This window comes from Dermacentor andersoni, chromosome 1 (genome assembly GCF_023375885.2).
Source record: "Dermacentor andersoni chromosome 1, qqDerAnde1_hic_scaffold, whole genome shotgun sequence".
NCBI lineage: Eukaryota > Metazoa > Arthropoda > Arachnida > Ixodida > Ixodidae > Dermacentor > Dermacentor andersoni.
The window spans coordinates 21,604,154-21,618,409 of NC_092814.1; the positions used below are offsets into that span (position 1 = coordinate 21,604,154).

General features: G+C 45.3%; 1 protein-coding gene across 1 annotated transcript in view; it reads right to left on the reverse strand.

Annotated features, from left to right (window-relative positions):
• Positions 1-14,256, reverse strand: part of LOC126545936 (uncharacterized) — a 120,164-nt gene that overhangs the window by 13,774 nt on the left and 92,134 nt on the right. The window contains exons 5-6 of the mRNA XM_055061620.2: positions 5,260-5,394; positions 315-385 (exon numbers count right to left, since the gene is read on the reverse strand). Coding sequence (XP_054917595.2) covers positions 315-385; positions 5,260-5,394 — 206 coding nt within the window. The remainder of the gene's footprint in view (positions 1-314; positions 386-5,259; positions 5,395-14,256) is intronic.

Genomic DNA, 14,256 nt, shown 5'->3' on the forward strand with positions numbered 1-14,256 from the left:
ATTCTATGCGCATTCATTTAACTTTCCCCAAAGAGGGTAGTGAAGATCTATTAACAGCCTTGAGCCAAATTTGAATACTCGGTTGGCAACCTGGGAATAAAGCATGGAAGCTTAAGCAACAAGAAGGAATCACCGTATCACTCCAATCTAAGCAATTAGACCGCATCCTGGTCTACACGAACACTAAAGTCGTGTATAACTTTCATTAATTAAAGTCTGCGGTTTTACGCGCCAAAACCACGATATGACTAGTACGCCCGCCGTAGGGGGGGGGGGGCTTAGCCACCTGGGGTTCTTTAACGTTGCGCGGGTACCTTTAGGGCTGCCGTTCGTGGGAGCACCTGGCAAAATGGCAGCATGACTTTGGGCTTGGTGAGTCGAAGACCTGCAAAGGCAAACCACAGGCCTGTGGTTCCTTCTGATAGGCACACATTTCCACTCGGCCATCGACTAAATCTAGCCAAAAGCGGCATACAACAGAGGAGCAACCACAAAAGAGTGTTGTTCTTTGCAGTCAATCCGGGCATCCTGGAACATAAATTGGAGTCTACGTTCGTGAGTGTCAAATAGCTCTTGTCAAATTCACTGGCACTTAATTGGCTAGCTTGTTCGGTGCAACAAACACATTCAGTTAGTTACCCTCGGAAAGTGAGTCTACAAATCGAGGAATTAACAGCTCACTAGCGCGCCAGACGATGAGCCCGTGACTAACGCTGCGGGCTCTACGCAAATATCCCATGAGGCCTGTTTATTACTAGCCGTTTGCCGATCTCATAACATTTACGTACTAGTGAGGCTTGCAGATTAATGGATGTGCCTTATACGCAGCCATCGTGGCGGCGAATTGCGCCTTGTAACACTCCCAGGGCGAGACATATAAGGGCTGAAACGTGATACTCGGAGCACGTGGCTTTTTACGCCACTGCTGGGGATAGATCGCGTACAATAAAGTGCGCGCTTGGGTGACGCATTATGTCCCAGCGCTTTCCCGTGACGCTATGTGGTCCGAATATCGCGTTTCCATCACTGAGCACTCTAGATAAAGGCTCGAGAAAATGAACGTAACTTGATTGGCATGCGTATAGATTTCGGCTCCCACCAATGGCAAAGTTGTCTTTCACTTTCCTTCACCTATAATTTAACCCTTATCTATAATTAACGTTACAGTTAAATGAATCAACAGTTAATCTTTCGCCGTGGTTTTTCTCGATATCGTTGTTTCTGAGGCCACCCAGGCCCTCATGGCCAAATGGCACTCGGAAAGCAACTCGAGCGCTGCAGTTCCTGAAACTCCACAGGTCATTATAGTTGTGCTGCGCGTCATTTCGTGGGGGTTCTACGATTACTGTCTCTCGATAATTTTCAGCGTTTATATTTTTGTTTACCACTCTGCACCTCAAGCCCACGAATGAAGGATAATGGAGTGCTCCTAGCGGCCTCGAGCTGGAAACAGCTGCGGTTCTTGTGAAACGCTATTTTCGCTAATAGCTAATCACGCAACTGTGCAACTAGCCTCCACATCCCACATGAGCACTACCGTGCAGGAAACCTGCTCCAAATTGGGGGCAAAGCTTCAAGTATTGTGAGTAGCGTCTGAACTTGGAGACATTTCTGCGCACATTGCAGAGACACTATGGTGTCACTGGGCATCCAACTGTTTTATTAACTTCAAGACAACTCTTGCAGCTCGTCACAACAGCGCCTTCGTAGTGAGTGACGCAGGGCGATCACAAACGCACCAACTGCATCAAGAATGATCACACATTAGTCCCTCTTGTGTCTGCATGTGTTCGCTCCCAGCTGCTCACTATACGAAGATCTTGTAACAACCAAATTCCTATCATATACCAACGGCTTATGTCGAAAAGACCAAGATCCTGCTAGTATTACTATCATAATTACACAGTCGCAAAAGGATATGTAAAATTACATATATGAGCCTAGTGACAACCACCACGTTCAGTCGAACTGTGGCCGAGCGGCTACAGCGAACGGCGTCCAGGCATACTGGTAAAGTGAACGTGAGTTCGGTCATCGATTCGGGACCTCGTGCACCATTTTTAACCCATTCTATCATGTGTTTGGCGCTCTCTGGCCAGAACTGACCCTTGCATCATAAAAAGCCAATCATCATCGGCAGCTCCTGTATTCACAGTAAGTCAGCTCAGTTCACTGATTGGTCGCACATGTTGCTCTCATCACAGGAATTAAACTGAGGAGTACTTCTGCTTGGGCAAGTTGGTGCAACACAATGCTAGCTTAAACAACGCACAACGATGAAAACAAAAATACGCACAGGACCTGCGCATGTCCTATGTGAACGTGCATTTTTCTGTTCGTCTTTTCCCGCTGTTTAAGCTTGCCGAATGTTGAATTTCACAATGGAGCATGTACTAAGACCTTCCTGGTTGGTAGACGTACCACCGTGGGTGTGACATTGCTCCCTCTTCATCGTGCAAAGAGAATTGTCGCCCATCACTGAACAGGAGTAAGCAATGCTTGTCCCGACTGACATATGCGAAAGGGGTTTAAAGCTTTGTGTTGCAGTTTTTGAGGAGATCTTGATTGTGAAATTTTTTGCGGGCATCGCGCACATTAATCGGCTTCCATTTCCCCAGTGCGCGGCTAGCCAACCGGAACATGCTGTGGCTAACCTCACTGTCTTCACTCTTTGATTCATCTCTCTAAGGCGGACTCAAGGAAATGGCACAGAATCCGTAGAATTAGGCGCTCTCAATGCTCAACTTGGTCGCGACCGGCGGCATTAGCCAACAAATTTGCATGTTCAATTTTGACAATAGAAGCGCTACTGCGCAATTAGACAACTTCTTCACGTAACAGCCCAGTTTTAAAGATCGGCAGGCTCAGCGCGACCTCCTAATAAATCTGACAGCACTTTTAGAGCTTAATTACAATAAGAAGGTTTCAAAAACGCAAGAACGGTGACGCCGTCTTTCTCAATTGGCATTCGCCGAGCCGAACTTCAGTGACGTTTGGTGGAATTAAAAGAAAGGTATACAGATTTAACGGCACTCTCTTTTGATATTTCTGCTAGTAGCACGACACCACACGTTCTCGTGTCCCTATTTATACGAAACGATGTCTGGAGAAACCTCTGATTCAGGGAAGAAAAACCATAAGAAGGCCGGCCGCCGAACGTGAAACGCGAAGGCCTGCGGTGGTCCCTTATATACATAAAGTCACCCATCAACTCAAGAAAGTTTCCATTGGCGTTTTCTGCGCCAAACAAGCTTTCAAAGCTATGCTCCCGCACCTACGGAGAGAGCAGAGGAGGATGCCAAATTCGGCATGGTGCCTCATAAGTGTCGTGCGCTGTCGGCGTGCTTTATGCCATCCCACTCTCATGTGGTAAGACGTACGTAGGCCAGACAGGGCGTTGCGTCAATGAGCAACTCAGGGAACATGCGCAAAAAGTAAACAAAAATGTAAATAGAGGAGCACACCTTGTTGCGCATATAAACTCTTGCAGCAATTGTAAGGCGCGACTTGATCGGACGTTGATTCTTGGCGAAAGCAAGAATGAGCATGCGCGGCTTGCCTTAGAGGCCTACCACATAAAAAGACAAGGTGATAATTGCATCAGTGACGCATCTTTGTCCCTGCACCCATCTGAATTTGAATTCCTACGTTTGTGTATGTAATAAGTTGGCAGATCTCACTAATGTAATCTGTGCGCCTGCGTGGTTGTGTGGCCTAGGGTTTATATATGCATCGACGACAAAGAAATAAAGAAGTGGTTAGTCAGCGCCAGTGTGTGTCGTATCTTCCTTTTGTGGTCCGTCTTAGGTGTTTGCGCTGCAAGTTTAAGTTCAGAATTATGTACCAACTAGGCCCAAATGAAGTTTTACTTAATCGTTGCTTATATATATATATATATATATATATATATATATATATATATATATATATATATATATATATATATATATATATATATATATATAAACTTTGCTCCTAAACAATTAGCCAGATGCCTGCAGGCGAGTGCATGTTTTTGCCGGTGCTGTATGCGTCCTTTCATGGATATTTTCCAAGTTCTTGCGTGTATGGCATCAATAGCCGTTACCCTGAGCGCAGCTGAACTCGAGCTCTAGCCCGCAGTGCCCTGCGTGAGCCCTTTCCTTGTTCGCAGGTACAGCATCTGGTGATCATGCCCCATCTGTTCCTGTGCCCTATTTAATTTATGTTTTCACTCTGTGCGCAATGGCCGACGGATAAGGCCAAGCGAATCCTTTGCGTCTTTTTTCTTCATCATCAACATCATTTTATTTTATGAAACCAATACAACAAAACATGATTGGTCCCATAGCCACCTCGGCTAGTGAGAGGTCCAACTACAAGATATTCGCTAAAGAAATGGCAGACATTCAAACTACATGTACAAAAAGACGCGAGATACAACAATAGCGGTATTGCAAATATGTAAAGCGCATGCATATTCTGAAAAACAACAAAAAATAGGTTTATGAATATGCAAAACCAAACACAAAGGTATTTAGTCCCACAGTTCTGGACAGATAAGAAAAATGTTTTTCAATAAGGCTGAAAAATTATGTTTGAGTTTGATGTCATCGGGAATCTCATTCCATATCTGAGCACCATTGTACTCTAATAGCCTTTGGCCGTAAGTGTTATGACAATAGGTAGGTTAAATCTATTATTAGTGGCGGCTCTTGTTTGTCTCAGCGGCAATCTAAACAGTGTAAGAGGAAATGGATCATTAGTTCTTATTACTCTGTTTTTTATTTGAGCTATCGTTAGTTTGTATGCAACTGATACCGATAATATTCGCAGCTCTTGAAAGAGTGGTCGACTAGGGTCGGTTGTCTTCGCGAAGGTACGAACAGCACGTATGGCACGAACAGCACGTTTCTGCAAGCGTAAAATTTCCACGTCGGGTGCACCGTTCTCGGCCGTCATATCGCTCAATAGGCCCGGTGTATAGGTATCGGATTATGTTAATTCAATCATAAATTATTGTATTTAATTCAAACCCAGCTAATAAATTAATCGGAAGCGCGTTCCTTGATGCGCCTCACCTGAGCATACTTCGGACTCCCCGTCTCGAATTCCCGCGGGGGTCATCGGCGCGCGCCGTACACGTATACAGTAGGGAACCAGTCTTTTCAATTTAAGACAGCTTGGCCTGAGGCCGGTGCCTATAAATAAGGGTCCGCTGTACTCTCGTCTTTTGTGCTCTTTCTTTCAAAGACGTGCAGCGCCATTACGAAGGCTTACGTGTCGCCGTCCTCGGGCGCCCTTGGCAAAGGCTCGGACGGCAGCTCCTCGTCCGACTCGTCCGGGCTCAGACCCTTCAGCTCCGGCTCCTCGTCGTCCTCCACGCCTTCGATGATGCCGCTCTCCTTGTCCGCACTACGACATAACGACAGTATGCAAACGCGCACTTTTCTCCCTGTGCTGCACTAGATCATGAGAAATAGCCTTGGAATAAAAAAGCCTTCGCTGCCTACTATATTCGCTAGTTCATTGCAGCCCAGCAAGCCGTTCAGTCACAAGCAGCCAATGAGTACGCTTTCACGCGTTTCAACGTCACCTAATTGCTGCTCGGTGCAGTAACACGGTCCCGCACTGTGGCCATGGCATATTTCCGATGAGGCATCTGAAGATGCCTTAAGAGCTAGTAAATGAGGCATTTAAGGGAATCTTTTGGGATATATTGAGCCACGTTGCCAGCATTTCAAGAAACCGCCAAGTGCGTAATGATAAACAAATCAACAGAATAAGTACTTTTTAGTTGGACCAGATGGAGGTGCTGCTTCTCAATACAAAACCTTTTCTACCTTTCCTCAGAGACCTGAAAATTTTAAATTTTTATACTTAAAATATGGTAAATCACCTTGAATCCTGACTTATCAGACGCGCCAACTCTAAAGAGAGGTCACACCAGAGAGCAAGCGCGATGACCGAAGGCGCCATATGGGGCCTTCCATTATAGAAGGGGCCAAATTATCTTATGCCCTCGGCAGCCTCACGACTTGTCCAACCGATGCAGTCGTGCTGTGGTGAAGTGTTGCACTGCCGCAAACGACTGCGCTCGTGGGGAATTGTTTTTGACCGCGACAATCGCGGCCGGCGGCAGTGCTTCTGACGGACTCTAAAAGGAAGCGTTGCTTTCCTGACATCTCGATTTGTGAGTCGAATAAGACGGAAATTGTTATATGCTTTATAAGGCAGCTGGGTCAGAGTATACATGCACTAGCTGACATAGCTCTACCCGTTGCGAGGCAGCTTGCTCACAATCCGTTTACCTACTCATTTATTCATCAGTAATACTGTGAACCACACTGGGGTTATTACTCGAGCGGAAAATGAAAGTTTGAAATGAACGGACCGCATGGTGATCGGCGCCTTTTGCGCCGCCGGTGAGCGCTAGTTCATCCCGACAAGGCTTGCTACTAGCATTTCCTGCCGACAACAAGGCCGTCCGGCGCTTCCTGGGCTTCTGTGACGTATTGTCGCCGTTTAATTGAAAACTTCTCGAAGCTAGAGGAACCTCTGACTTGCCTTACAAGGGACGACAGGGCATTTGCCTGTACGAATTAGCAACAGATGGCCTTTGCTCAACTACGACAACGCATGCAGTCAGCACCCGTCCTGGCACATTTTGTCGGTGAGGCTGACATCGACGTGCATACTGACGCCAGTAGCATCGGTCTTCGCGCAGCTTGTCCAGCGCCAGTACGGCATTGGAGTAATAGCAGGCCCCGCACACTCTCAGGTTTCAGCGATCGCCACAGAGGGCGCAAAATCAAACGCGGCGCGTTGCAGCATAAAGCGCGTAAGTGGAGCTACTGTAATGAGGGTAATTCGTGTCTTTTCATAGGGCGCTCAACACGGCTCAATAGTTGATCAATAAATGTACATATAATAACCTACAAACATAGTTAACAGGTGATTTTCTAACAAAATAAGAAGGCAATTGTTTTTATTGAACTTCTGTTATTAAGGTATGTGCTTTATTACTTGATTAACACGGCAAGCTGGGCGAGTTGGTGATTGAGCATATTCCTATGGGTGGGCAGCGCAACCCGGACGAAGGACGCGAGGGAGTACACAATACGAGCGCAGACTAACAACTGGTTTATTATTTCAAGCAAGGAACTATAATATACAGAAAATGTAAACACGTGTAAACTGACGTTTACAAGGGTGTTAGCCTATCTTGCCATTCAAAAAATCAGTTTCTTTATCCTGCAGAGTGATAGAAGTCTGGCTGACGCATGCGCCTGAGTTCACATGTATGAAGTAGGCCTCTACAGTCTCGCGGTTAATTTGATTCATATTTTTGTACAGTATTTCCGTTTGTTCAAACATGGGTTTGCATGAGCAAACGATTGAGTCGAACAACTCAATCGTGTAGAGAAGGCCGGTTTTCCTAAATCTATTATCGTGTCAATATGTGAATGGCTAGTGAATAAAATAAAAATAGGGGAAGCACACCAAACACAGATCGAAAAAGTTAAAAAGTACGCAGTCATCCCTTATGTACATCAGATGGGGCATGGGTTAAAAAAGACAGCCATGAAATATGGTGTTCAAGTAGTCTTTACAGCAAAGAACTCCTTAAACAAGATTTGCAATCTTGTCAACAGACCTAAACAGGCGTCCAAAGCTACATGCCGCGTCAAACACTCGGGGCAGCTTGTGGCATGCTCGGTGGGAGTGGTCTACGTCATTCCACTTTCGTGCGGCAAAATATGCTTTGGGCAGACGGGACGCTGCCTTAACATCCGCCTTAGGGAGCACCAAGTTGCGATCAGGAACGAAACAGGTTCTAATGTGGCCGCGCATTGTAGAGTTTGCTGATGCAAACCCATGTTTGAACAAACTGAAATACTGTACAAAAACATGAATCAAATTAACCGCGAGATTGTAGAGACCTACTTCATGCATGTGAACTCAGGCGCATGCGTCAGCCGGACTTGTATCACTCTGCAGGATAAAGAAACTGATTTTTTGAATGGCAAGATAGGCTAACACCCTTGTAAACGTCACTTTACACGTGTTTACATTTTCTGTATATTATAGTTCTTTGCTTGAAATAATAAACCAGTTGTTAGTCTGCGCTCGTATTGTGTACTTTCTCTCGCCCTTCGTCCGGGTTGCGCTGCCCACCCATAGGAACATGTTATTACTTGAATAGAGGTTTTCAGGCCTCACTGACGTGCAATAAGCAGTAGGCCATTCGTATCGATTGCAGTTCGGGTCGTTTATCAATGCAAATTGTACGGCTGTAATATTTGCGAACGGGGTGCTGGTCGTTTCCTTTGAGCAGCATCAAGCAGATTCGTTTTAAAGCAGTTTTCTTTTGATAACAATAATATAACAGCCAGTTTATGCGTCCAACATTCGATAGCCGCCACCAAGCTGACGTGTTTAAAGACGGTGAATTATATCACCTGCGTCGTTCCACTAGCATTACTAGAGGGTACTAAATTGTATAACGACTGCACGGCTTCTATCGTTAGTGGTATGCCGCATCTGGCCATGTAATGACGCGTTCCTTGAAAAAATGCTGCTAGCTAGCACGAAAATTCATCGCTGCAATAGAGCACAGTCTGCTTGGAGGCTACCCACGAAAGCGAATTAACCTTGCAGCCTCCGGGCGTGTGCACCGGTGAGTACAAAAGCAAAGCTTCGCATTTTCAACCCTGAATTTCTATGTGTGCGAGGTGGATAGAACAGATTTCTGGGGTAATTTCTTAAAAGTGGAAAGTAATAACAATTATAAAGTTATTGCTCTTCAAAGGCGATTCAAACGAGGGTCTTGTTATCTTCTTGTTATTTGTTTTGTTTGTTTGTTTGCCACGTCGCTAAAATTCCTAACATTGAGTAAAGCATAAATAACAAATAGTTTTTGCTGTTTCTGCATAAATGATACCACGTGGTAAATTTACCGCACATTAGTAGCAAATGTACCTTTGTACAGTTAGGTTAATTGCATTTGAGACATAATAACATTATTGTGTTTATAACTAGTAACTGGCAGAAACAATGCCATCTAATGGAGCCTTGACTAAGCACAGCCCACACAAGGACACCACTGAAATAAATGCAGATGCAAAATAATGTTACGTGCGTGCGTGTGCGCGCGTGTATGTGTGTGTGTGTTTGGATGAGAAATGTATCCCAAAATCAAGAAAACGTAAATAGCAGTCAACAGGAAGCTCGTGAGTCACTCTTAAAGGTGCTAGGCACTGACGAAAAACAAATTATTTCGGAAGGCTGCTTTCGCAAGTCTTTCTCGTCAACTTCTAAAACTACTAAAAAGTTATCAACAAATCTAAACCCACGTAGAACTTGCATGGGTGTTGGTCGTTGTGGCAACAGTCTGTCTAACTTCGCTAAGAAAATGTCACTCAAAATGGGAGCAACGCAGGATCCAATGCAGATACCGTCCCTTTGTAAAAAGATGTCCCCATTCCACTAAGTTCTTATGTTCATATGTTCATACTTATGTTCATAAGTTCTTACGTTATTCATCTTCAGCCAGTACTTATTCTGCGCATCCAGTGAATAAACCTTCAGTTGTTTGTGCGCCCTGTGTACGTGCCATTCTTCTTCGCCTGGTGCCTTGCGTTCTCTGACGCTGTTTTACTACGGATATGAACCAACTAGCCCAAAAATACGTCTTGAACTATTATCTCTGGACGCACAAGTCAACAGTGAATGTGTCACCCCTCGAAGTAAGATCAAGGGCCAGAATCCACAAAAGGTATGCTTTTGAACACTTCACCTAGAACCGTCATTTGTTCATTTATTGGACACCCGCCGCGGTGGCGTAGTGGCTTTGGCGTCGCGCTGCTAAATCCGAGAGCACGGGATTGAATCCCGGCCGCGGCGGCCGCATTTCTATGACGGCGAAATGCAAAAACGACGCCCTTGCGCCGTGCACTGGATGCACGTTAAAGAACATCAGGTGGCCGAAATTATTCCGGAGTCCCCCACTACGGCGTGCCTCATAATCAATCGTGGTTTTGGCACGTAACGCGCATGAATTTTTGATTTCGTGGACTAACTTTAGTTTCACCATTTGTTGCTTGCATGCTTGTCATGACTTCATCATTTCTTTTTTCAGAAATACAGAATAAAAAGAGCTTATTGGTCTGCAAGCTGCCCACACCAAGCCGTAAGAAGCTCAGCGGTCACTATAGGGACAACAGGTCCTCCTGAACTATGTGCCTCACCGTGAAATGATTACAAGTGTGAGCCCTATCAGGAACGCAGCAGCATGCAGCTTTGTATCATACTGAGCGGGAATGCTAAAATTTGACATACCAGTTTACCTGAAGGCCGTTTTATGACAAACAGAGAAGTACGTTGGGTCGCTACTTCTTTTCTTTTCTAGTCATTACAACCATGACAACCGGAATAATGTAGCAAGCTCCTACTTGCTAATGCACAAACTGCCATGTGCTGTTTTAAAATCAGCTTGGCAGGTATTACCACCAAATCTCTCATGCTCCCTCACAACGATAATTTGTTACATGAAAATGCAAAGAATGTTAAAACAATTAAAAGCACTCAATGCAATTCTGAGGAAATGATACTTCATATTGACTGAATCTTTGGTAGTCACTCTTACACGGTGCATGTACAGTTAGCATGAAATCAATAACTAGGCTAGCCCTGCGCCGTAAGATAAGAGGTATCTAGAAAAGGCAAGCTCACACAGCCGGCCTACTCCGCACTTAACAAACATGACAAATGATTAAAAACAATTTTTCTTTCCCTTCAAACAGCATTGAACAAGCTAAGCACAGTGTGTTCCCAGATTTCAATAAGCGTTCGAACAACAACAAAAGATTTTTGAAAAATGGCGACAGAATAAGTTTGCCTTAACATTTAGCCGATCAACACTGAACGACCAAGGGAAGCCTCAGCGTGAAAACTTGTCTTCTTCACGGACCCCACAAATATGTTTGCTTATTGAAACGTTGTCTCCAGGCTGAGGCTTCCCTTGCTCACCTCTATTACTCAGTTGAAGTGTTCATCTTGCAACCTCCTTGCCTTGTTTGAATGCATCAAGCGAGATTTTTTTTACAACTTCAAACCATAAATTGCATTCTCCCAGGATCTGTTAGCAATAATTGGGCTTGCTTATATGTTTATTTAGTCCCCTTGTTTACTACACGATATTTGCAGAAGTCCTTGTAACCACTGTTGTCTCCATAACGTTCCTTGCCTTCCTCTGAGTGCTCCACTTGTTTCAACGCCTTTACTACCGCACCTGAACATGAAATGTGCAGCAGAAATATCACGATCAGACAGTATGTCCTGGAAGATTTAGCATAACGTTATCTTTTTTTTTTTCCTACACTACGTGCCTCTCGCCATTGTCTTATGAAAAGAATGGGGCATTGAAGCTCGAGTGTATCTTACTGACACTACAACTTTCCCGAGCACGTTTTCTTTTTCTTTTTTTTTCTTCTAGCTGAAATCATTGAATGCAGACAATATACGTATAGTGGGAAACACGGCAAGCAGCACTGTATGCAACTACAGTACTAAGGTCGCCCGTTCGAATGACCGAGCCTACCTCCTGGGGGTTCCAAAAGACTTGCGGGACGATGTTCTTTTCGCTCGCGATTACGAGCCTACATCTGGCTGTCTAGGCTCCTCACGAACACTTGCCAAAGTGCGCGGATGCGTTGCTGGCCCGGGATTTCGGCAAGCATCAAACAGTATGTCAAAGGCTGCCGTGAATGTCAGCGGCGAAAGTCCCCGTCCCTGACAACCCGCCGGGTTATTGCAACCCATTGAACCACCTTAAAGCCATTCTACCAAGTCGGCTTGGACATTCTTGGTACTTTTCCTCTGTCAACCGACGGTATTCAATAAGTGATTGTATCGACCGACTGTTAACGCGTCATGCAGAGACCAAAGGCGCTCCCATGAACCACAGCTTCCGAGGTAGCGCAGTTCTTCATGTATCACATTGTATTGCGTCATGATGCCCCGTCCACCGTAATTACAGACAGAAGGACGGTGTTCATAGCACAGCTCATGGACGAAAATTTTCAATTGAGCAGCACCAGGTATCGAAAAAACGACTGCTCACCATCCGCAGTCCAACGGACTTAAAGCACGTTCACACTAGGCCGACCGGACACCGACGCCGATGGTCGGCCGACTAGTCGGCAGACTGTATTCTGGCATTCTGCCACATTAGTCCGACAACGCCGCCGACGTGACCGACAGCAGAGGGTCATCGCAGAGTGACAGGATTTCATGACGCCGACATCGATACGACCAGTCTGCAGACTGTCGTTGAGTCAGTCTTCGTGAAATCGGCCGCAGAGCGAGAAGGTCGCGCCGACGACGCGATTTCCGCAGCACCTTTATGTATACTTAATCGTGCTCGATGTGAATGGAAACCTACTTCCGAAGTTGAAATGCATGATTGTCAGCCCTTGCCAGCAGTCTATGTCAAGCCAGTGCGACTTTGTTCAGCGGAGAGACTACCTACAGCCGAAGGGTTCATGCACGTATACTCTCTACTTACAGGCCTGAACTAACGGTCCCGTAATGCTAGGCTGATATGACGGTGATTTTGGCCTCTAGAGTCGGTTATAATTCACTTCTGCCCATAGCGGCATGAAATGGACCGCTCTTTACTTCGTACAGTCCGCACAGAAGCGGCGACACGGCACGGAAAGTCAGAACCTGCTACCGAAATCAGCCGTGAGAATCGTTAACGAAGCTCGGTCGCTCATATATCAGCTAGGCTGTGTGCAACATTGAAAGCCAAACCACAGAACGTCTATAATAATTAGAGAAGGTAAACTGTGCCTTCCACACAGCAACGGAAATAAGAGTAGTGGTGGCGTCATGAACTGAAATATGCAACAGAATGATGGCGCTGTCAAAATCAAAATTAACATCATTACGTAGTGAGCAATATGGCCGCTGCGCTAGTCGCGCTGCTCGCTCGCTAGTCTTGGGCATTTCTTATACCGCTGTCCGGACAGTATTTGTGTGTACGGTACTTTAACATGACTACAGATATCTTTATTATGTCGCCAAGTCACCGAGAGGTCTGAAGTGGCAAAAAAGACTTCAAACAAGCACGCTTATATTGTTTATTATCAATGACGAATGAAGCAGTGTACATGTCCACAATTTTCGTACAGATCCGGTGGACTTTATGCTCTCAGTCACTGAGTTTGCAACATTCAAAACACAGATAGCCGTCTATTTAATGGAATTGAAAGCTTAGATCGAGCTAATTTTTCTCATTATGTTCGGCGACCCGCTTAAAGCATGGAGAACGAAGCAAAGTTGTTGTGTCAGCAAAAGAAGCTCGAGCTGCAAAGTCCTATTCTTTTCATAACACATTGGTGAAAGACACGTAGTGTAGGAGAAAAAAAACGTTAAGCTAAATTTTCCAGCACATATTTCCTGCTCTCGATATTTCTGTGGCACATTTAGTGTTCGGGTGTGGCAATAAGATACAAGTGGAGTACTCAAAGGAAAGGAAGGGACGTTATGGAGACAACAGTCCTTTCAAGGACTTCTGAAGATTGCGTGAATAAACAAGAGCATAAAAAACACATAAGTAAGCCCAAATAATGCTCGCAGACCCTTGGAAATCGCGGTTTACAAAATTGCATGAGTGCTTTCGATTGTTCTAAAATTATTTGCTTTTTCATGTATCAAATTATTGTTGTTAGGGGGCATGTTGGTATTGCCTGTCAAGCTGATTTGCAAAGTGCACATGACAGAGTCTGTGCATTAGCAAGTAGTAGCTCGCTACCTTGTTTCTGTTCTAGTCGTCATGGTTGTATTGAAAAAAGAAGTCGGGACTCAGCATGTTATGTCTCCATTTGTCATAAAATGAGCTTAAAAGCAACTCAGCTTGTATGTAAAATTTTAACATTCCTGCTCGGTATAGTACATAACTGCAGACTGCTGCTTTCCTGTAGAGGGCTCCCACCACTACATCAGGCAAATTTCATGGCGAGGCACTGAGCTCAAGAGGAGGAGGAGGAGGAGGAGGAACTTTTTTATTATTACAGAAGTCGTTGCGCGGGTTATTCCTGGGTGGTTCCCTCTGACAGGGCTCCACTGGCGATCGCGGCTCGCCGGGCCTGGTCGAGGATCGCCAGTTGGCTTCCCAGGTCCAGTTCGGAGAGTCTCGCCTCCCAAGACCACGTAGTGAGTGTGTCTGCTTTGACTCGTGGGGAAATTGCGTCGCCCGGACGGTCGGTGCAT